Below are 24,858 nucleotides of genomic sequence, written 5' to 3'. Positions count from 1 at the left end.
CGGTCTCTGGTCAAAGAAGCAAGATTAACTTATGGAAGATGGTAATTGAGAGTATTGGGTTGAGATTTTCTGTTAGGAGCCCATCCTCGGTAACCCACTGTCAGCAATGTATATTATCGTTAGTGTATATATCGCCTTGGATTACTGAGGATGTTAGGAGCCAGTCTGTGTGACTTGACATTTTGTTGTATACACGCCGGAGACTTGGGTTCGAGCCTAGTCGTGACACCCGTGATGATTGTGTATATATAACGGCTGAACAATATTTTCCTATGTGAGCCTAATACGCTTCCGTATTTGACTATTGGTTGGGCGCTCGTCCCTGTGAGGCAGGCTCTAGGTTATGTTCCCTGGTCGAGCACCAAAGTCTATAAAAGTGGTAGATTCTGCTCAGCATAAAGGGAATGGTACAACTCGTTCGCCCTTTGTCAGTGATAATGTGAAGGGGTAGGGTGTTGCTTGGTCTCTTCAGCGGCATGCTTCAGTGATATAGCACTATAAAAAGGGCAATAGTTCCACTATATATATATATACAAGAAAATTAATCGGGACGTTAGTTAATCAAACAAACAAACAAACAAAATTTGTTTCTGTGTTAGAAATTCCGGAGATGTCTGTGTACTGTATGGTGGTCATGTAAAATGTATGACAAAATAGACAGAGTATGCAATTTATGACAAAATCGCCAATAACTAGACAATGTATACAATGTATGACAAAATAACTGAGGACATTTCAGTGTATATATATAATGTATGACAAAATAGCTGAGAACGTTTCAGTGTATATATATAATGTATGACAAAATAGCTGAGAACGTTTCAATGTATGACAAAATAAATGTAGCTGAGAACAATTTAATACATACAGTGTACATGTATGACAAAAGAGCCAAAAATATTACCAATATATATACAATGTGTGATTAGATAGCAAAGAACATCATTTTTAATTGAACAATACTTTTTGTTAATATCTGATAATAATATACTCGAGAACAAAGTTTTACCAGAGACATATATACTATCTAAATCTCTAGCTGGTATGACAAATTCATATTTTAATTCTTCGTCAAGAACAAAATTAAAAGTGGACCACTGATCAATGTGTCACAGGATATCATATATATAATAAATATACGCTGTGTTTATGACAATATATAGCAGCATATCAGCTTGTACTCCGACGATATTGTCAACCAGTCACGTGATCATCTCCTAGGCACCCTCATTTGCATAAAGTTGTTTAGACATGGCGGACGGAATGGAAATGAACGGTTGACGGGATATATCGAGTTAGTGTCGTTAGCAGTGTAGTGTAAATTAAGTGCCAAAATGGCTGATACTGGGGGATATAATTTGGATCTGGATAACCAAAAGCGCAATGTATTCGTCACACAGCTCAACGAAAGGTAAGGGCGTCATTTTATGTGTCGTGATTTCTCGGCATAACGTGTAGCAGGTGCTTGAATTATAGATGAAAATCAATTACAGGTGTGTGTTAAAGTCGCTCGTCACGCACGAAGGGCTCGTAATAGCAGTATTGGGGTATTAATTGACTACTATTAGTGTAGGGTATATACATTTGTCATTATATTGGCATCTGTATCTAAAAGGATAATTTGTCTAATTGACATTTTTTAAATAAAATTAAATAAACACAAATGTGAAAAATAATTGTGTTAAACTCCAGATGACCATTTAACAGGTAATCAACACATGCATACAACTGTGATTTTAATCAATATAGAACACAAGACACACTTTTATTTAATAAGTTTGGTTTGTTGTCGTTCTCCTTCAATTATAATATTTCCGGATTCATATGCTTGCGTAATATTTGAAAGTGTACTGTGATGCCTGAAAGTGTGATGTTGATCTACAATGTGATGTTGATCTACAATTAATTTGACATCTGTTTGCTCAAGTATCATTTTTCCCAACACTCTAAATTTACTCTAGGGTCTTCTGATAGTTTAAAGCTAGACATGTACATGATCATGATAGATTGACACTAATGATGATTAACTCTAGCTAGTCTCCAGAATTATTTTTGTTGTTGATATATGTATCATAACCGCTTAAGATTCATATATCTAAATCATAATTCATAATGTGTAAATATTTTGCAGATTTATATAACAATTGATGCACAATTCATAGTTTTATCACCATTGATTACTCTTATCATGAAATGTTATATCCATGTTATTGCAGTATCAGCTTCAGCAAAGAAAATAAAAAAAAAATTGGTTAAATGAAAAGTAAGGCTTTAATTATATCCTCATGCCATTGATTCCAATACTTCATCTGAGAAAATGTATGGTTATTCTGTTACATTAACGAATAACAGAAAGGAGAAACCAGCAGCTAAATTCAAAACACAATTTAATTATATATACAATATTATACAGAGATGGTTTACAATGTCTAAAGTAATTGGTGGTGGTACAAGAGTAGTACGATGATTTAAAGTGTTACTTATCTGTATGCGAATGTCCTGGTATAATCCTTGATCCTTCCAGGTTTCAAATTAACAATAATCACAAATCCACAAGGAAATTGAATGTCCCCCGATGATTTGTAAAGTTCCAGGCAATATGAATAAATCCAAACAAAGTGTTGTAAATAATCCACAGATAAAGTCACAATAGCTCTCCCAATAGAATCTTATATGGCGCTGTACAATTCTTGATATGTCTTATTACAGGTCTCATTACAGTTCTGATTAGCCTTGGACAGCTGGAGTATATATAGCTAAACCGTAATTCAAGAATATTGGAGAACCTTCTACTTCTAGAAATATCTAACTAAAAACAGTAAACAAGTGAACACACATAACTTTCTGGAAATAGATCATTCTAGATCTCTACTTAAAATCAACATGTTTACAAACATATTTTGTTTATACATGATTATATTCTAGAAAGTTCTATAACCTAAATCAATGATATGGACCTTCATAGCATGTATTGATAAAAAAAAGCTATAGGAGTTATCTCCCTTATCTCATAACTACATGTATTTAGTGTCATACATAACACACCCCTCCTTAAAGAAAAGAAAGTTTTCTTGAAAAGGAAACTTTCTTGACATATCAAGTAATATTTAAATCCTTGATAAAGCATCTGCTAGAATATTGTCTTTCCCTTTGATATGTTTGATGTCAAGATTGTATTCTTGCAAAGTCAAACTCCACCTGAGAATTCTTTGGTTTTTGTTTTTCATTTTCCCAATGAATGTCAAAGGGTTGTGGTCGGTGAAGACCAACACAGGCACAACTGTAGTGCAGAGATACACATTAAATTGGTTCAAGGCCAAAATCAACGCTAAACATTCTTTCTCAATGGTGGAATAATTTCTCTGGTGTTTGTCAAACTTTTTCGAGAAATAACAAATTGGATGGTCAATTTGTTCAGTACCTTCTTGCATCAAAACAGCACCAACACCTACATCACTGGCGTCAACAAACAGTTTAAACTGGTTATTAAAATCTGGAGCAGTCAGAACTGGTGAGTTTGATAATATGGCTTTCAATTTCTCAAAGGCAGACTTACATTCGTCTGACCAGACAAATTTGACATTTTTCTTTAACAAAGCAGTAAGTGGAGCTGCTATAACAGAGAAATTTTGACAAAATTTTTCTGTAGTATCCAGCCATACCAAGAAATCTCATCAGCTCTCTCTTGCCTCCAGGAGCTGGAAAATCTATAATTGATTCTACTTTGGCCTGAACAGGTTTAACTTGCCCCTGTCCTACAACATGGCCTAAAAATTCAACAGTTGCATGACAAAATTCACATTTCAATAAGTTTACAGTCAATTTCATGGTAGTGAGTCTTTCGAAGAATTCACGAATCCCGCGTAGATGGTCTTCCCACGTGTCGTGGTAGTTGATGACGTCATCAATGTATCCATCACAGCCTTCCAGGTCTGATATCACGCTGTTAAGAAGACGTTGAAATGTTGCCGGGGCATTCTTCATACCAAATGGCATAACTTTGTACTGGTACAAACCTTGCGAGGTTACAAATGCCGACACTTCTTTAGCTCTTTCTGTTAATGGCACCTGCCAATATCCTTTCAACAGGTCAAACTTGCTTACGTACTTGGCTTTGCCAACTTTGTCAATACACGAGTCAATCCTTGGAATTGGATAAGAGTCTGTTTTACTGACAGAGTTTACTTTTCTGAAGTCAGTACAGAACCGGTATGTCTTGTCTGGCTTTGGTACCAGAACACATGGAGAGCTCCATTCACTTTTGCTTGGTTCAATAATATCATTGTCCAACATGTATTGAATTTCTTTCTTTAAGTGTTCTTCTTTCAAAGGATTGACATGGTAAGGATGTTGCTTGACAGGTGGCGCATCGCCTACATCCACGTCGTGATAGATAGCATCTGTTTTGCCTGGTGTATCCGGAAACAAATGTTTATACTCAAGTATCAAATCTTTAAGTTCATTGCGTTCCTTTTCCGATAGATGACATAGTTTCTTGTCCAAGTTCGCGAGCACATCTGAATTCCTTAACTTAACACCACAGTCTAAACCTACATCTTGTACACCACCATCTAAGTCTAATTTACAAATATCAGCTGTACTTTCACTTTGTGATGGTACAGAGGCCAAAGTAGCAATAGGTTGAGAGGTCTTGCTCTCTTCTCTATCTACATATTCCTTAAGCATATTAACATGACATAATTGAGTTTTCTTGCGCCTCCCTGGAGTTTGTACAATGTAGTTAACATCATCGACCTTTTTCTCAACAATATAAGGTCCAAAATATCTAGCTTGCAAAGGCTGACCCGGTATTGGTAATAGAGCCAAAATTTTGTCACCTGGATCAAAACTTCTTGCACGGGCATCTTTATCATACCATGTTTTCATTTTGGTTTGAGTAAGGGCCAAATTTTCTTTTGCCAATTCACATGCCCTTGTCAACCTTTGCTTAAAGTTACACACATAATCTAAGAGATTCACTTTAGAATCTTCGTCCAAAATTTTGTCTTTCAAAATTTTCAAAGGACCACGTACAGTATGTCCAAACACAAGTTCAAAGGGACTGAAGCCAAGAGATTCTTGTACAGATTCTCTAACGCCAAACAACAACATGTGTATACCTTCGTCCCAATCTCTTTTGTTTTCAAAACAATAAGATCTCATCATATTCTTCAATGTCTGATGAAAACGTTCTAAAGCACCCTGAGACTCTGGATGATAAGCACTAGACTTATACTGCTTGATCTGGAGCTGGTACATGACTTGTTGAAAAATACCAGACATGAAATTCGAACCTTGGTCCGATTGGACAGCTTTTGGAAGACCAACCAGTGTAAAGAATTTAACCAAAGCCTTGACTATGTTAGGGGCTTTAATATTCCTGAGTGGAATGGCTTCAGGAAAGCGTGTGGAAGCACACATAATAGTTAAAAGATACTCATTCCCAGACTTAGTTTTGGGTAGAGGACCTACACAGTCTATAATGACTCTACTAAATGGTTCCTCAAATGCTGGAATGGGGTGCAAAGGTGCAACAGGGATTTTCTGATTAGGTTTCCCTACCACCTGACAAGTATGACAAGACCTACAAAAATCAGCCACATCCCGTTTCAACTTGGGCCAAAAGAAGTGATCTAAGATCCTGTTATAAGTCTTGGTCACACCTAAATGCCCTGCCATAGGTACATCATGAGACAAACTTAGAATATCTTGCCTATACCTCGGTGGGACAACTATTTGATTGACAACCTTCCAGTCTTCCTCGGGAGACACATCAGGGGGGCGCCACTTGCGCATCAACACACCTGACTGACGGAAGTAACAAACCGGGACTTTCTCAGCCTCTTCCTCACTCAAAGCCCGATTACACAATAAGGAGATTTCAGAATCTTTCTCCTGTTCTACTATAAGCTCCTCTCTAGACAAAGATGATTTACTCATCATGTCAGACAAAGAAGTACCCTTGTTAGGAACAACTCCATTACTATCAAAGTCTACAGGATTGCTCAAAAGATCACACTTGCTCCCGACATCCTCTATATCATGAGCCAAGAAAGTGTCACCTAACCCTGGACTATAATGATCCTCAACTACTGCAACATCAGAAACCTTCTTACTCATTGAACGAGTTACAGCACAAGAAGGGAAAATACCAGGAAATTCCTGTTGAATAGTCTCAGCATCATCTGTTTTATCTGGAATACTGGACACTAAGGGATCTACCCTAACTTTCTCTCCAGCCAAGTCATTGCCTAAAATGAGCGACACGCCCTCTATGGGAAGTTCCGGTCTAACACCAATGGTGACAGGCCCAGTAACCAAATCTGACTTTAAATAAACACAATGGAGAGGCACATTAACAAAACCTAACTCTACACCTTGAAGCAAAACACTACTACCAGATGAGGTCTCCTCAGACAAAGGCACTACGCCATCTAATATCAAAGAATGAGAAGCCCCAGTATCTCGCAAAATCTTCACAGGTTTCAAGTTGGTAATATCACTAGTAAGTGAAACAAAACCTTCAGAAATGAAGGGAGAGTACTTCTCCAAGACACTATCAGACTCTGAGCTCTTAATCTCAACAGACACTTTAGAATCTTCCACAATATCACTAAGTTTCTGACTAGGCTTTGACATAGCTAACACAGAAGGAACTGACTGTTTACGCCTTTGCTCCTTACGCTGGAGAGAATAACATTCAGACATAGTATGCCCTACTTTCTTGCAGTAATTACAAACAGGACCAGAAGGAGACCCCACACCTACCCTATCATCTGTTTTTTTAGAAGCAGACTTAGTTTTATCACCTAATTTAGGTTTGTCGTTGGAAGGGCCACTAAAGGTTGGGTTCCTAGGCTGACCAAATTTACTAGTACCTGTGGTACTGTTTTTGTCTTGAGAACTGTTTTTAACAAATGAGCCTTTGTGGGTGAGAGCGTAATCATCAGCCATTGTAGCTGCTTCACTAAGTGTTTCAACTTTTCTCTCATCTAAATGAGTTTTTATGTTTGTGTGGACACAACGTTTAAAACTCCTCTATCAACAATAATTGCCTCAATTTACCGAAATCCTCATCAATTTCTTTAGAATCACACCACCTATTAAATAATTGTTCCTTTTCTCTGGCAAATTCTACATGAGTTTGTTCATCTCTCTTTCTCGAGTTTCGAAATTTCTGGCGGTAAGCCTCAGGAACTAACTCATAAACTTTCAAAATAGCTTTCTTGACTACTTGGTAATTTGAAATCTCATCTACAGATAAAGAAGAATAAATGTCTCTAGCTTTACCAATCAAGACACTTTGAAGAAGCATTGTAAGCTTATCTTCAGGCCATTTCATACTATCAGCTATTTTCTCAAAATGCAGAAAATACTTGTCAACTTCTTTCTCTTGAAAAGGAGGAACTAACCTAATGTTTCTACTGACATCAAAACCTCTGTTTCCTTGTAAACCCCTAAAAGTTGGATTACTTGAACTGTCTTGAGAAGCTAGTTCTAATTCTTTAATTCTAAGTTCTGTTTCAGCTTGAATTTTTTGCTTCTCTAGCTCTAACATCTGATCTCTCTCTTTTTCTTTTAATTCTTTCTCAATTTCTTTTTCTCTTAACTCCTTTTCTATTTCTCTTTCTCTCATTTCTTTCTCTTTATCTATTTCCATTTGTCTTAGTTTCATTTCATGTTCAAGTTCCATTTGTCTAATTTGAATTTCTGAACTGACTGTTTCCTCTATACTATCTAATGCACTAGAGTCAAATTTGCCATTGTCAACAAAATATCTTATAATTACATTCCTAATTTCAGCTTTCCTCAAATTAGTTTTGATAGTAAGGCCTAAATGTTTACCCAATAACAGTAAATCCTTCTTACTAACTTGCAAAAGAACTTCCAGGGATGGCGCTTTAACAAACTGTTCTACCTGCATAGTAGTCATATTTATCTAGCTGTTGGTTTCAAATGTAAACTCAAAGTTTGTACACAAATTTTGAAAATTTCTTAATTAATTTTTCAAAGTTAGATTTCACAAATTGAATATCGATCTCGGACACGAGCCCCCAATTCTGTTACATTAACGAATAACAGAAAGGAGAAACCAGCAGCTAAATTCAAAACACAATTTAATTATATATACAATATTATACAGAGATGGTTTACAATGTCTAAAGTAATTGGTGGTGGTACAAGAGTAGTACGATGATTTAAAGTGTTACTTATCTGTATGCGAATGTCCTGGTATAATCCTTGATCCTTCCAGGTTTCAAATTAACAATAATCACAAATCCACAAGGAAATTGAATGTCCCCCGATGATTTGTAAAGTTCCAGGCAATATGAATAAATCCAAACAAAGTGTTGTAATAATCCACAGATAAAGTCACAATAGCTCTCCCAATAGAATCTTATATGGCGCTGTACAATTCTTGATATGTCTTATTACAGGTCTCATTACAGTTCTGATTAGCCTTGGACAGCTGGAGTATATATAGCTAAACCGTAATTCAAGAATATTGGAGAACCTTCTACTTCTAGAAATATCTAACTAAAAACAGTAAACAAGTAAACACACATAACTTTCTGGAAATAGATCATTCTAGATCTCTACTTATAATCAACATGTTTACAAACATATTTGTTTATACATGATTATATTCTAGAAAGTTCTATAACCTAAATCAATGATATGACCTTCATAGGATGTATTGATAAAAAAAGCTATAGGAGTTATCTCCCTTATCTCATAACTACATGTATTTAGTGTCATACATAACAATTATATGGTTATTATAATGCAAACAATTTCTTTTGCAGAGATGATGAGGATGAGATCACAGCTTTCCCTGTCGTCAAGGAGACTGGTGACAAGCTCATTGAGACGGGGATCAACACGCTACAGAGAACTCTCCTCCTCAAGAAACAAGTTGAGGTGGAGGCAGTCGATATGGAGCTGTACGCCAAGCGTCAGGAGTTCAAACGTAAAATGGAACAGTGTGCACAGCGCCAGATCGACATCCAAAAACGACAGCAGCAGGTTTGTTAACATTTTACACTAGGTAATTTGCCTGTGTAGCCGGTTATTTACACAGATTAAGAAATTTTGCTGTTTTAACTAAAAACAAACAAATTCAATTCTAGTGGTTTAAAATGTTTGTGATCTTTCAGAGTAGAGATAATTCAATAATTTCTCAATACTTAGCAAATCAATTTCCTACGATCATAGCAATTTCCTGCGAAATCATGAAATTATTATCCCCACAAAAATAACTGGCTATGCAGGAAAAGGGGGGACGGAAAAGAGTGAAGAGTTTGTGAAAAGTTTTAATTTGAAATGAGCAAAGTGTTTTGTACAGTGGACTTGTTTTTATCATGTGGAGAGAGCACATTTAGGGCTCATTGGAATTGATTTTTATTTCTATTTGATTTTTTTTCACATTTTTTCTTTGATCCATAAATCAATAATTCAATTTTGCTTGTAATGATCATTTTCATTGGCTTTTACTTTACATTTACTTTATCAGCCCATAAAGGTAAAAATGGCGTTGCTGTTTGTAACGTCGCTTCCGATTGGCTGAGATAACAGCATAATGATTTCGTAGACAAAAAGAGTCCCAAAATGAATTTTAAATATTGTATAGATTAAATCATAAGGTTTTATAAAGATTTGAATAGATATTTTATGTAATGGAGATACAACACAAAAATCTAAGTGTACTATTTAAAGTACATTAAAGTTATATGTGCCGTAACTGGGCGAAAATTTTGACATGCTATTTTTCCATCGTTAATCTATTAAAACCCATAAGGTTTGATGAATAAAGCTGTAAAAATCATTCAGATGGCTTCAGATGACTTATAAACATTAGTTATAACACAGAAATTTTGCACTGTAAAATTGTTGTTTTTATGCCTTAATATGTTTACATGGAAACATACCTGCAGAAATCACTTTACAATTACTAATAACATTATAAAAATGTGTAATGAAATTGTAGACCACAATTTGGCTTCATGGTCTGACCTTATGTACTCATTTCACTTCACTATTGATGTAAATAAATGATTTTTGGCAGTACTGCCAAAAATCATTTTCAGCTCTTATTTGTACATGTAATTTTAAAACCTACGTTGAAAGTACTGTAATTTTAACAAAAGTTGGTAACTTTTGGTGATGAATAACATATTAAAAACTTGTGAGTATGAAAAATACGGCACATATAACTTTAGGTTTTTGTGTTATATCTCCATAACATAAAAAATCTATTCAAGTAAATCCTTTTAAAAGTATTAAGATTTTTCAGAAGTTGCTGGCATACATATTTTTGTTGGTCAAAGATAATTTTGATAATAATTAGTTTTTATCATCCAAGTTCTCATTACTGGTAACAAACATACTGGTAGGTTGCATAATTGAAATTTAGAATTGATGATTGGGGTGGGCTATAAAATTTCTATACATGTATTAGTAACATTAGGTAAAGCAGCATTAATTTTATCAATAGTTGATTTATTTAATGTTTTATTTAACCATATATATTTTACCTAGCTATTTTGTACTGTTCATTTGAATTATATTTCTGAAGTATCTAGAATCATGGGGTCACAAATTAATAAACTGTATTACATTAATAATTAGACAATATTTACAGTAGTGCTATCTAGGAGTTAATTGCTCAGTGGAACTGTGTACCAGGTGGTATGGTCCACATTATTACTGTATACTCATTGTTGACTTTTTTGGTATATCATGTGACTGTCACCATTAAGTTAATTGTTTAACCGTTACGTCTGGCATAATCCCAAGGTAGTCTGATGGATGGCAGTTGTAGATAACAAGTCTAGAAGACTTTACAGTACATGTACTTATACTATTGGCAGTAATTATAGGATGTATTCCTTCTTACATTATAATACATGTATGCATTTTAAAATGGTTATTCAATTTTAAAAATTTGATTGTTCTGTTGAATAAAAAAGATTATTGAATGTATAAACAAAAATTTGTTGACTGTTGAAAGACCCAGTGCATTGAGAATTGACAACTATAATTATAAATTAAGATGAAATTTATTGAGTGTATATAATACAATCAATCTTAAAGTCCAAAGAAAAACTTTTTATATGTAATCTTGATTTGTCCTTTTTTACTCAAGTAGAAACCAATATTTCCCTCATTGATTTTATATCATTCTAATATATAGAGCATGAAAAGATTTTTTTTAAGGACTAAGTATAGAACTAAATAGGGGCAAAATATTATGTTTCTAATTAACTAGTATTGTACATTTGATAAAGCTTACAAAAGGTGTTCTAAACAGTTTTTTTTCATAAAATTGAGGAAATCTACTTTATATTTAATAGATTCATAGATCCGTTTTGTTTTGTCCAAAATCAAACATAATCTAGCTATGATAAATTTTGTGTTTCCTTTTCCGGTGTTATTTCCTGTACATTTGGTATTGATTAATCAATGCATGGCACTGAAAGACAAAAGTCATTCGAAAACTTTGTGTAGAGTACACTGTATTCTTCAACCTGAGTACATACTTCTCTTACAGATGAAAGATGAGTTTACAAACTGTGAAAAGTACATCAAAGATTATGAAGCCAAAAGGAGGAGAGCTCTTCAGAAATATCAAACAGAACTGAAACTCAAGGAACAGAAAACAAAGGAACTGGAAATGTTACAACAGCAAATGGAAGATCTGAAGAGAAGGTAAGAAAAGAAAAGCATAATCAAACACATTATTGGACCGAAGTTGATTGCACTATGCTACATTACGCTTACCACAAATAAAGTTTGTCTAATACATGTAGCTTTTTTATTAGTTACTACTTTCATTGTTGTATGCTGCTTCTTTCATATTGTAAGGTTTTCATCAAGTGTTATTTTGTTTTGCAGACAAAAGCGTTTAGAACGATCTGTGACGAGATACAAGAAATTTTCAGATTTTTTAATGAGAGTTATAGACATAATGCCTGAAGGTGAGTGAATGTTTTTTTACACAATATTAATATTTAGGTTTCTGTCTGTTAATGAAAATCAAGCAAAAATACATGTTACTTTAAATATAAGCCCCACTTTTTCTCACTGATTAATTTGCTAAATCTAATGTTATTCCATTATAGCCTAAGAATAAAAGTTACAGCTTGCATATCATCTTAGTTTGTTCCATTAAATGTTGTGGCCTTGTCAAATAATTTTATGTTTTTTTCATCTGTAGATTATATTCCTACCACTGATGATAAGGTGAAGGGTCTGATGATGCGACATCGAACATTGAGTGAATCCAGTAAAGCTCTGATTGACAAGCTGGAGACTACTGGGGATGAGGTACGTTACAGTGCTGTTACATAGATACAGTAGTGAAAATGTTACTGTCTGCTACAGCTCTGTTACATAGATACAGTAGTGAAAATGTTACTGTCTACTACAGTGATGTTACATAGATACAGTAGTGAAAATGTTACTGTCTACTACAGTGATGTTACATAGATACAGTAGGGAAAATGTTACTGTCTACTACAGTGATGTTACATAGATACAGTAGTGAAAATGTTACTGTCTACTACAGTAATGTTACATAGATACAGTAGTGAAAATGTTACTGTCTACTAAAGTGATGTTACATAGATACAGTATGGAAAATTTTACTGTCTACTTCAGTAATGTTACATAGATACAGTAGGGAAAATGTTACTGTCTACTACAGTAATGTTACATAGATACAGTAGGGAAAATGTTACTGTCTACTACAGTAATGTTACATAGATACAGTAGGGAAAATGTTACTGTCTACTACAGTAATGTTACATAGATACAGTAGTGAAAATGTTACTGTCTACTACAGTAATGTTACATAGATACAGTAGTGAAAATGTTACTGTCTACTACAGTGATGTTACATAGATACAGTAGTGAAAATGTTACTGTCTACCACAGCTCTGTTACATAGATACAGTAGTGAAAATGTTACTGTCTACCACAGCTCTGTTACATAGATACAGTAGTGAAAATGTTACTGTCTACTACAGCTCTGTTACATAGATACAGTAGTGAAAATGTTACTGTCTACTACAGTGATGTTACAAAGATACAGTAGGGAAAATGTTACTGTCTACTACAGTGATGTTACATAGATACAGTAGTGAAAATGTTACTGTCTACTACAGTAATGTTACATAGATACAGTAGGGAAAATGTTACTGTCTACTACAGTGATGTTACATAGATACAGTAGTGAAAATGTTACTGTCTACTACAGTGATGTTACATAGATACAGTAGTGAAAATGTTACTGTCTACTACAGTGATGTTACATAGATACAGTAGTGAAAATGTTACTGTCTACTACAGTGATGTTACATAGATACAGTAGGGAAAATGTTACTGTCTACTACAGTGATGTTACATAGATACAGTAGTGAAAATGTTACTGTCTACTACAGTGATGTTACATAGATACAGTAGTGAAATGTTACTGTCTACTACAGTAATGTTACATAGATACAGTAGTGAAAATGTTACTGTCTACTACAGTGATGTTACATAGATACAGTAGGGAAAATGTTACTGTCTACTACAGTAATGTTACATAGATACAGTAGTGAAAATGTTACTGTCTACTACAGTAATGTTACATAGATACAGTAGTGAAAATGTTACTGTCTACTACAGTGATGTTACATAGATACAGTAGTGAAAATGTTACTGTCTACCACAGCTCTGTTACATAGATACAGTAGTGAAAATGTTACTGTCTACTACAGTGATGTTACATAGATACAGTAGTGAAAATGTTACTGTCTACCACAGCTCTGTTACATAGATACAGTAGTGAAAATGTTACTGTCTACTACAGTGATGTTACATAGATACAGTAGTGAAAATGTTACTGTCTACTACAGTAATGTTACATAGATACAGTAGTGAAAATGTTACTGTCTACTACAGCGCTGTTACATAGATACAGTAGTGAAAATGTTACTGTCTACTACAGTGATGTTACATAGATACAGTAGTGAAAATGTTACTGTCTACTACAGTGATGTTACATAGATACAGTAGTGAAAATGTTACTGTCTACTACAGTAATGTTACATAGATACAGTAGGGAAAAAGTTACTGTCTACTTAAGTGATGTTACATAGATACAGTAGTGAAAATGTTACTGTCTACTAGAGCGCAGTTACATAGATACAGTAGGGAAAATGTTACTGTCTACTACAGTAATGTTACAGAGATACAGTAGTGAAGTGTGAAAATGTTACTGTCTACTACAGTGATGTTACATAGATACAGTAGTGAAAATGTTACTGTCTACTACAGCGCAGTTACATAGATACAGTAGTGAAAATGTTACTGTCTACTACAGTAATGTTACATAGATACAGTAGTGAAAATGTTACTGTCTACCACAGCTCTGTTACATAGATACAGTAGTGAAAATGTTACTATCTACCACAGTGATGTTACATAGATACAGTAGTGAAAATGTTACTGTCTACCACAGCTCTGTTACATAGATACAGTAGTGAAAATGTTACTATCTACCACAGCGCTGTTACATAGATACAGTAGTGCAAATGTTACTATCTACCACAGCTCTGTTACATAGATACAGTAGTGAAAATGTTACTGTCTACTACAGTGATGTTACATAGATACAGTAGTGAAAATGTTACTGTCTACTACAGCTCTGTTACATAGATACAGTAGGGAAAATGTTACTGTCTACTACAGCGCTGTTACATAGATACAGTAGGGAAAATGTTACTGTCTACTACAAAAAGGCAGACCTTAGGAATAGGTTAAGTCACTAAGGCAGAATTTACTGGATACAGTTGGTCATTGGAGATCCAATACTGACTGTAGTAGGGGAGACAAACCTAGCAATAGTTAGAGTCAGGTAGGCAGTAAACCAGTAGTGGTAATGGGGTGGTTGGGAATGCCATGGTGTATGTCATATACAATTTCAATACACATAATCATGTGTTTTATTACCCTGTTTGCATTTTGGCTTTTCTTTTAGTTTTCTACAGATGCTATTATATCTGTTACCAAAATGTAATTTGTACAGTATTTTTAGAAATATGAAATTGATTTATAAGAGTTTATGTTCCAAAGCGTTTATCTGAACCTGTATACAACTGTTTTTCAGATGAAGGACCTGAGACATGAATTAGATGAGATAAAAGGGGAACACACAAACATGAAGATGTCAATCAATGGACAGCTGGCTCAGTTACAACATGAACATGAACATAGAGAGGAGGGTAATAAACAAAGCGAGCAACACTTCGCTGCTAACAAAGGGAACATGAGGTCAAAGGTGAGACCGAATTTCAAGATCAGGACATCCGTAAAATTAAAAACATTTGTGGAAATTTCCCAGTTCTAAAATCATCCATCATAAGTTTATGCTCCAGAATGGGAGCTGTTTTAGAAATCAATTTTAGAATTAAAAACTAGACTGGGCCCTTTGTATTTGAACAGCCTTACTTAGCTGAAATATCAGATTATCTCCCCTTGTTAATTCAAAACCTGATATTTGCCAATAAACAAAATTCTAAATCTCATTCTTACTTGTTTAAATGCTGAAGGAAAATATTGTATACAAGGAATGTTTGATTTCCGTTGTAGATTGAAGTTATTCATAAATAACACTTATCAATGTTTACCGGTATATGACTCTTAACATCGTAAATACCTGATATTGAATCAACAGCGAACAGAATTTGGTGTGATTATGATGGCCATAGACAACATAGCAGAAAAGTGCCTTAAAGCCCTTGACCCATCTGTGGAGGGTCTCACACTGGAGCAGAAACTCAAAAAGATTGGGGTAAGATCATAAATTTTCTTTCTAGAACAATACTACTTTATAGCCAGGTTATTTTTGTGTGTCAAATTTTTTGTGATTTGATCTTAAAATGAGAAAATTTAATTAATTTCAGTTGTTCTGAATTTTTTTCTAATTCTATGATTCAACCATTTCTATTAAGTAAATCAAACATTTCTATAATTTTGTTTATTTCGCAGATCAAAGTTTCATTTCACGAAAATTTTGAAAAATATCATCCCTACAAAAATAACCAAAAAGATATACAGAATATTCAAATGAGAAATCAAAAGAATTGTTGGATATATTCCTTCATCAAAGAAATGTGAATGCATATTATATAAAGATACATTAAAAAGAAAATATACAATTTTTATCCTAATTTAAATCTACTTCCTCTTTGATGACATATTTAAAGATACATATTGAAGTTGAAGTGTTGCCAATTCATGAAATATTTCAGCTTACAATGATTCTTTAATAATGGAGAAAGTCTCCTTTTCTGGAAAGGGTTTCTTTATGGATATATTAAATTGTTTATTATGCCTTGATGAGAATTCAATGGTACCTTTATATACTCAGGACCATGTTGTGGAGCGAGAGGATGTTGCCCGAATGGCCATGCCCAGCGACTCTACCACAGTAAAAGAGAGCAGCAGGGGTAACAGTGCTGACCTCCAAAAGACCAAGGCCATGAAGAAAAAAGTACAGGTTGTCTTAAACTCACCATCATGATGATATATCAGAGACTTGTATATAATCCCATTAAACTGTAGCATTATTCCGGTCTTTTTTGATTGGCCAGATGTGTATAAATCATTATCAGTGAATGTGTATGTGTGCTATTAGGTTAATTGTCTATAACCTTTAAACAGTAGTACTACTGAGTATAGCATGTGTTGTGTTCATGGTAAATGAATACAAAGCAGCTAAATAAAATGCACATCTATTTGATAATTTGAGTAGAAAATACAAAATACTGTTGTGTGATTGAAGTGATCAGACTTATACATGTATTGTATGCAGTCTCTAGATGTAACTTATAGTTATGTTAGCAATAGAAAATCATTGTATGTTCCTTGTATATCAGCAGAAGTATTTACTTAGAAAGCTAACAATGGATATAAAGACCATCTATTACATGTGTTCAACTGTCTTAGAAAACAAAAGACATGTTCTAGACAGCATTGACTTTCATAAACGCTCCAAGGATGGAAAAGGATAATTTCTATTAAAGGGTTTGTTTACCAGTGATTATTCCGCTAAACCTGCCAATATCATTAGGCTTTTTTTTTAAAAAAGGCAGGTTTAGCAGACTAACCATCGATATGATTGACAATACAACAGATAAATGATTTGAAATTAACATCTAGATACATTACCTAACATTATCGTATTGTGGTCACATTTAAGTCATACACCATTAGAGTCTTTTGTTGAAGTCAGAATAGAGGTGGTGTGTTGTGAGTTACAGTGCATTTTGTTTAGTTTTGCTGAAACAATGGATGTCAATGCCATACATAGATTGCTAATTAAGACCTACACTTAGATTTCCATGTCTCATCATCAGATAGAATGCTTATAAAATTGAATAAAGATGAAAACAGGTATAAATCATAAATATCACAATCATGATTAATTCCATTGACAGTTAAATATGTGAAGTGTTTGTTAGACCTTGAATGTAATATATTCTGCGGAAATGAGACATTTTCATGTTGAAATTTATCATGTATGTATCTGGATGTTTTCAATGCAGTTTAATATAGCATCAACAGAGATTTAGAGAGAGCACATAATGATTAGTGTTTAGAACATGTTTAATGATGTAATGTGTTATATGTGAAGCAATGAGTGGTGGAGAGATGTAAAGTAGAGAGCTAGAAGAATGAATGGAAAATATCATGTACTGCATTTACTTGATCTCTGGTAACAGTTATTATAAAATGATTTGGTACCGAATTACTACACAAGGGTTCTGGGTTATCATGCCATTTGGTTTCTGTAATCATGTTCCAAAATAAATATTCAGAAAGCAGCATTAAGTTCAGGACCAATTTATGTTTATTTATTTTCATTGGGCTTAATTTCTGTGGAAGACAATTAAAATTTATTTTTGATGTGATTATGCAATTATATATCAATATTGAATTCCAAATCAAAAACTAAATTCAGCAAATAATGATACCCGGTCAATCATTGTGAGATATGTTTTATAGGAGCACAAAGTAAATCATGCTATCTGAATTTTCATAGATTTAATAAGGGGAGGTAACTCTTCATCTTAATAGGTACATATATAAGATAGAGTGCCTATTTTTGTGAGGAAACACTAGACACACGATGTTTGATAATTGCACCAGATTGTGTGGTTTTAGTCATTTTGCCTATAAACAAACATTAATTGTATACAAACTGGTGTAGGTTTTAAATGCATGTTAATTAATGCTGGTTTGAATTATATTATTTTACTTATAGTATGCATAATTGTTTGATAACTAATCTTATTTCATATGGAATAGAGAAACTTGCTAGTCTGGAAACTGGTTCCATACTTTTTTTAACTAAAGCCAGTAGACGTAATTTATCTTAATATAAATACAGTGGATACAATGGATAAACTAATTTTCCAGATTGTCAAATGTTCCATTTATGCAAATTTTTATGTTGTACATCATGAAACTCATTGATTTAAGCCAGGGTAATTGCATGGAAATGAAGAAGTCACTTTGCCAAACTGCCCTCAAATTGTTTCATTGTCATTAACCTCATAAAATGAATGAAATAAAATTACCTTATGAAATTAAAGCCTCTATTTATTACATTAGTACATGTACTGATTTTTGAAACAGAATTAAATTAGATGTAATTTTAGTTTACTACTAATCTACAGCCTAGGTATTGAACATCCCTCAGAGTAACTTATAACCAGGGAATTTTGGTATTGACTATTCATCTCGGCATATATGTCGCATGATCTGGACAAACAGATGATTAGGTCATATTGTTCTGGATATCCACAAAAGCTTAACTTACATGGTCTGCTTATCCAGGCAACTAGGTCACATGGTTTGCACACCCAGACAACTAGGTCATATGGTGTTGACATCCAGACAACTAGATCACATGGTGTGGACATCCAGACAACTAGATCACATGGTGTGGACATCCAGACTAGATCACATGGTGTTGACATCCAGACAACTAGATCACATTGTCTGCATTGAATATCGAGACAACTAGGGCACATGGTGTGGACATCGATATAACAAGGTCACATTGTCTGCATTGAATATCAAGACAACTAGGGCACATGGTGTGGACATCGATATAACAAGGTCACATTGTCTGCATTGAATATCAAGACAACTAGGGCACATGGTGTGGACATCCATATAACTAGGTCACATGGTCTGCATATCCAGGCAACTAGGTCACATGGTGTGGGCATCCATATAACAAGGTCACATTGTCTGCATTGAATATCAAGACAACTAGGGCACATGGTGTGGACATCCATATAACTAGGTCACATGGTCTGCATATCCATATAACTAGGTCACATGGTCTGCATATCCAGGCAACTAGGTCACATGGTGTGGGCATCCAGACAACTAGGTCACATGGTGTGGACATCCTGACAAGTAGGTCACATTGTCTGCATTGAATATAAAGACAACTAAGTCACATGGTGTGGACATCCAGACAACTAGGTCACATGGTGTGAACATCCACACAACTAGGTTACATGGTGTGTACATCCAGACAACTAGGTCACGTGGTCTGCATATCAAGACAAGTTGGTCACATGGTGTGGACATCAAGATAACTTGGTCACATTGTGTGGTCATCAAGGAAACTAAGTCATTTGCTCAGCATTGCATATCCAGACAACTAGGTCATATAGTGTGGACGTCCAGGCAACTTGGTCACATGGTTTAGATATCCAGGCAACTAGGTCACATGGTGTGGGCAATCAGGCAACTAGGTCACATGGTCTGCACATCCAGACAACTAGGTCACATGATCTGGTCATCCAGACAACTAGGTCAAATAGTCTAGATAAACTAGGCTTGGTCACCTGGCCCAAAGATCATGAAACAGTTAGACTAATCTAATCAAAGATGATGTTGTAAAAAGTGACATCATACATTGCATTTGATTGGCAAAGTCTAACCTCCAGTCTTAATTTGTTTCATGTACCTGGAGGGAGGTTTTCTAGGTGTTGTGCAATAACCATCTGGCTATAACTATGGTAGCTCACCTGAATATCTAGGTAAATAGGTCAACAGATTCTGATCGAAGAAAAGGAGTCATTCCGATGATAGAAACAGCTTCCAGATACTGTTTTGAGGATCATCTTATAAAATAGATTACAGACATGCAATTACAATATTCAGGACATTATGCTCAGAGGGCCTGTCTAGCCTGGTTAAGTGAGTAAATATCATAGACATTCAGGCTTACCATTTTAATCCTCAAGCCTATAGCATAGGGATGCTACCAGTCAAATATGAGTCCTTCAGACCAGGTGAGCTAACAACAGTACACCCAAAATCCTGTATATTAGATTAAGATTTAAGATGCTCCACCGCCGACAAAGCATAAATGATATTCCTCAGTTGAACAATAATTGGTGTTTGATCGTGTATATATATGTCTAATTAACACAAAAAATAATATAAAATAATTAATTTCGCCTTTGGTGCATGCGCAATCAGTACTTCCTTCCATATAGGATATAGTGACACGGAATTTTTTCGGGATGCAATTAATTATTTTTCATATTTTTAACTTGAAGTAAAATTACAAGCTCAAACTTTTCAATGGTGGTAATGGTGTAAAGTAAGTAACTTTTGTAACTGAAGAAAAATACTAAATCGTCTGCTCCTGTTTTTGATAGTGAAAAAATACCATTTGTCAGTACGGTGGAAAATCCTGTATATTAGATTAAGATTTATGAATTTGTAGGAAAGACAATAAACAAAGTTTTTTGGAAGGAATGGCTTTTACTGCATGGTATAATATACAATGACAAAATTACATATCAAATGTTGGCCTATGTGTTACATACACAATGTCAACAGAATATATATTGTATGTTGGTAACCATTGATCTACAACATGAGTGTACCAACAGGGACTAAACAAATTGTATCAACTAATTGCACTTTTCTATGTTTCCTGCCACACAAACTCGTTCCACACACTTAATTACATAATCAGCAAGCATCTCTCCATCCTTTATGGAGGTACCTAAATGGAGATACAAAAGCTGTTATCAGTCTCCCATAGTGTTTCCATACACTCTTATCTTTTATGGAGATCATGATAAAACTTCTAGTACTTGTATTCATGTCCTTTGAAAACAAGTATTACACTCATGGTCTATCTTATCTAACAATAGCACCAGAGAAAGACTGAGAAAGTAAGAAACTCCATTCTGATCTATCAGATTCACTTTCCTTTGTTTCACAGAGAAAAGGAAGGGAAGCAACTCTGATAGGTCAGAATGAAGAAACTGTACTGTACCCTAATCTTTGGATACCATACTAATTGAACACCATTATAATAATCGTTTACATGTTTGTATTCCCATCCAAACTGAGTTGCTACTGTACTTTCTCATTGGTTATGTGATTATCTGATTAACTCATCAAATTGACTATTAATGGAAAAAGTTTTAGAAAAGTGTAAGAAACTCTTGAGATTGACTAGAGTAGAAGGAAGTATTGGTACTGTTGAATCTAAGATTATGTAGATTTAAAGAATAACAGGCAATGAGCAACTTATTGTATCTCTATGTCCAGGATCAAAGATATCTATAAATCTGTTTGAGGGTCACTGAGATCTTTGAAATCTGTTTCAAGGTCAAAAGTATCTATAAATCTGTTCCAGCCAAAAGTATCTATAAATCTGTTCCAAGGTCACAGTCATCTTTAAATATATGTTTAATGCCACAAATATCAAATATCTATAAATATGTTTCAAGGTCACATATACTGTATGAAAATCTGTGCTGTCATGGAGATTTCAAGAATCAAAATCAAGGCCTTTCAAGGTCATGCATCAAGACATTTTCATCAAAGTGGACTGATGTACAGGTAACACAATGATTTCAGCAAATACATACGTGACTTTAAAACTAAAATATCTATATATCATAAATATATAAAGAACAAAATGTACAACTTATTGAGACATCCAATCAGTCCTATAAAAAAAATAAGTAAATAAACTTCAGAATACATACACAGTTGAGGACCAGTATGACCACATCAGAGAATTGTCTTATTAGGAAAATTAAAGGTTTGTTCTAACAATCCTCGGTTTTTTATCTATGACCCAAAATCAAGACATCCTGTTCATCGTTTGAATAAACCATTTCAGAAAGTTTAGAATCTATTCAGAAAAACAATTGGAACCACAGTGATAAGCTCGAAAACTATGCAGACAAGTGACATTTGATGACCAATACAAAAACAGACTCATCATAGGTTGAGTATCGAATTCCTATAATTGGGTCAAAATAATTATTTTTTGAAGTGACAGAAAGTTTAAGTGATATACATTTGTATAATTATACTGAAAATCACATAAATAATACAAAAACTAGAAAATATGATTGGAATCACATTTCTAAGGAGATCAGTAAAAAAAGACCACAACTTATATGAATTGTGTCAATAAATAAAAGTTACATGATATATTGTTTGACAGAAGACATAACAACCAAGCCAGCACTACAACCACAGTAGTAACTATGACAACCAAACCAACACTACCACCTTGGGTACCTTACTTTTGTATTACCAGTAACTATGACAACCAAAACAACACTATCGTCTTGGTTACCTTAGTTTTGTGTTAGCAGTAACTATGACAACAAAACCAACACAAACTGTCAGGGATGCTTACCTTTGGTATTATCAGTAACCATGACAACCAAACAAACACTACAAGCCTGTTGGGGTCATCCTCGATACTCCAGGGGTTCCGATCACTTACGATCTCTACACCCCTGGACTATCTCATCGTAAAACTGGAGGCAACAGAACAGAACAGGTAATTTGGTCCTTTGATGTACATCAAAAGAACCGTATAACGGTACACTGTGGTTGACTATGTGGCTTTGAAGTTGGGCGTCGCTCTCTCTGTAGTCTTCAAAGGAAATCTTTGCTGGTCTGTGATTGGTCAAATATTTTCAGCTGAGCTGCCTTCAATTTCACTATGAGATAGTCCAGGGGTGTAGAGATCGTAAGTGATCGGAACCCCTGGAGTATCGAGCCTGTTGGGGTACTTTCCTTTTTTATTATCAGTAACCATGGCAACCTAACCAATACTACTTTAGCCCATTTTGGGTGCAATCTTGTAGTTGTAACCAACACCAATAACACAGAGCCTTTTCTCTTTGAGCAGAAGCAAAGGTAACTTTCTATCTACAGACATGCTGGTTTTTTAATTTATGACAGAAATCTTATCCTGTTGTGGTCTACAATTTTAGTAGACTGTTCTCTTAAAGGGACAATTCATTCTACGAGAACATTAAAATTTGTATATATATCAGAAAACCCCCCAGTTCTAATGGAAATTAGATCAGGTGGTTTTACTGTGATATGTCAGAAAGCCAATGGTGGTGAAATGCGTGTGAAATGTTCAAACTCACTTGCCGTCTGCCATTACACATTGTGGTTGAATATCTTGTATGCCGAACCCAGTCCCTTGCTCGTAGAGCAATGCTACTTTTGTCTAGAACAGCTCAAATCGCTCTGACAGAAGTCTGTTTACCTTATCAGGTGAATTGTTTTGCCTAAAAAAACATTTTATCACCTCCACAGTGGTTATGTAGTTCATTTGTTTAACGTGCGTGACTTTGGCTCGGATATTGGTACAGCGTACATATTGTACCTGCTTAATCGTATTGATCAACGATTTGTAATTACAACGGTATCAATTAAAATACTAAACAATGATGTGGAATTTGTCAATATCTTATATTATATGTTTCATAAAGAAATGTAGAACAATACATTTATGCCATATTTTGCTTCTTGGTTATGTAAAAGAATTAGCGTGAGTAGACTGTTTTCTTAAAGACACATTCAATAGTTTTGCATTTTGACTTGAACACACTAACATGCAAATATATATGGCAAAATAATATGAGAATAAGATTATTGCTAAGACATGTATTAGGATTTGGATTTGAAATCAAAACTAGCACAACTTCAATTTAATCTTTCTCATAATCTCATCATTTGAAAGTTAAATTTTTCATCATAACATCGTTGCCTGCATTTACAAGTACAGTGTATCATATTGAAACACACTTTCCTCATATCCATAGATATATGAAAATAACAGTAATAACAGTAATACTGGTATTTTACATTTGCAAAATCCAGTACAGTTGTACTTCCATAAACATTTACATTTCACAGAACATGGATTGATGAGATATCCATTTGCTAATTGAATAATTTTTAAATAAATGATGATTTCATGAATTCATTAGACTATTAAAATAATTTTCCCACTCTCAAGGACAGATGGGATGCTTTTAATTTCAAGTATTGCAACATCACACAACTACTGTCTTTAATCCAAATTTCTTAAAAGTCTTGGTGCCAGATTCAGACATTGTAACAGGCAGACATCTATCTATTAAAATTTAAACCTGGGTTCAGACCACAATATCCATTGATTTATCAAAGTTACTTCCCTTTGATTCAATCTGTCAGTACAGATGGAGTGGAACGAAGGAAAGGAACTCTGATAAATGAAAATGATGATACGAAACTCGTGCTTTGAAAATAATCCAGACTTATGAGTCAGGTGATAACTTCACCAGTGCAGATTACGGCATATTGCCAACATAATTTTTAGATTCAATCATACACTTTCTGGAGAAGAAAAAGACACTTAAAACAATCTATCAACAATGGATGGGACTTAAAATACAAAAATTTACAAACAGCATCTGAGGATCTTCATAAGCCTCAGTTATAACTAAAAATATCTAA

General features: G+C 34.3%; 1 protein-coding gene and 1 long non-coding RNA gene across 2 annotated transcripts; one reads left to right on the top strand and one right to left on the bottom strand.

The window, feature by feature from the left end:
- Positions 1-1,053: 1,053 nt before the first annotated feature.
- Positions 1,054-18,643, top strand: LOC138318258 (uncharacterized). The gene is made up of 8 exons (XM_069260463.1): positions 1,054-1,411; positions 8,808-9,027; positions 11,552-11,709; positions 11,896-11,978; positions 12,218-12,327; positions 15,155-15,325; positions 15,722-15,838; positions 16,418-18,643. Exons 1-8 carry the CDS (start codon positions 1,335-1,337, stop codon positions 16,568-16,570), a joined length of 1,089 nt encoding a protein of 362 aa, XP_069116564.1. The 5' UTR covers positions 1,054-1,334; the 3' UTR covers positions 16,571-18,643.
- Positions 18,644-20,824: 2,181 nt separating this feature from the next.
- LOC138318257 (uncharacterized) lies at positions 20,825-23,915 on the bottom strand. Its single transcript, XR_011207855.1, has 2 exons — positions 23,124-23,915; positions 20,825-22,799 (listed from the first exon to the last, which is right to left on the bottom strand). It is a non-coding gene; the product is annotated as an uncharacterized lncRNA (long non-coding RNA).
- Positions 23,916-24,858: the final 943 nt, after the last annotated feature.

Source organism: Argopecten irradians, chromosome 3 (assembly GCF_041381155.1).
Source record: "Argopecten irradians isolate NY chromosome 3, Ai_NY, whole genome shotgun sequence".
Classification (NCBI taxonomy): domain Eukaryota; kingdom Metazoa; phylum Mollusca; class Bivalvia; order Pectinida; family Pectinidae; genus Argopecten; species Argopecten irradians.
Note: the sequence above shows the minus strand (reverse complement) of the source record. Positions and strands in the feature narration are given on the sequence as shown.

Bases quoted from the DNA above. Each gene is read 5' to 3' on its own strand.
- LOC138318258 (XM_069260463.1), top strand. From the start codon at position 1,335: ATGGCTGATACTGGGGGATATAATTTGGATCTGGATAACCAAAAGCGC. The intron at 1,412-8,807 runs GTAAGGGCGTCA...TTTCTTTTGCAG, and splicing joins GTCACACAGCTCAACGAAAG to AGATGATGAGGATGAGATCA. The intron at 15,839-16,417 runs GTAAGATCATAA...TTATATACTCAG, and splicing joins AGAAACTCAAAAAGATTGGG to GACCATGTTGTGGAGCGAGA.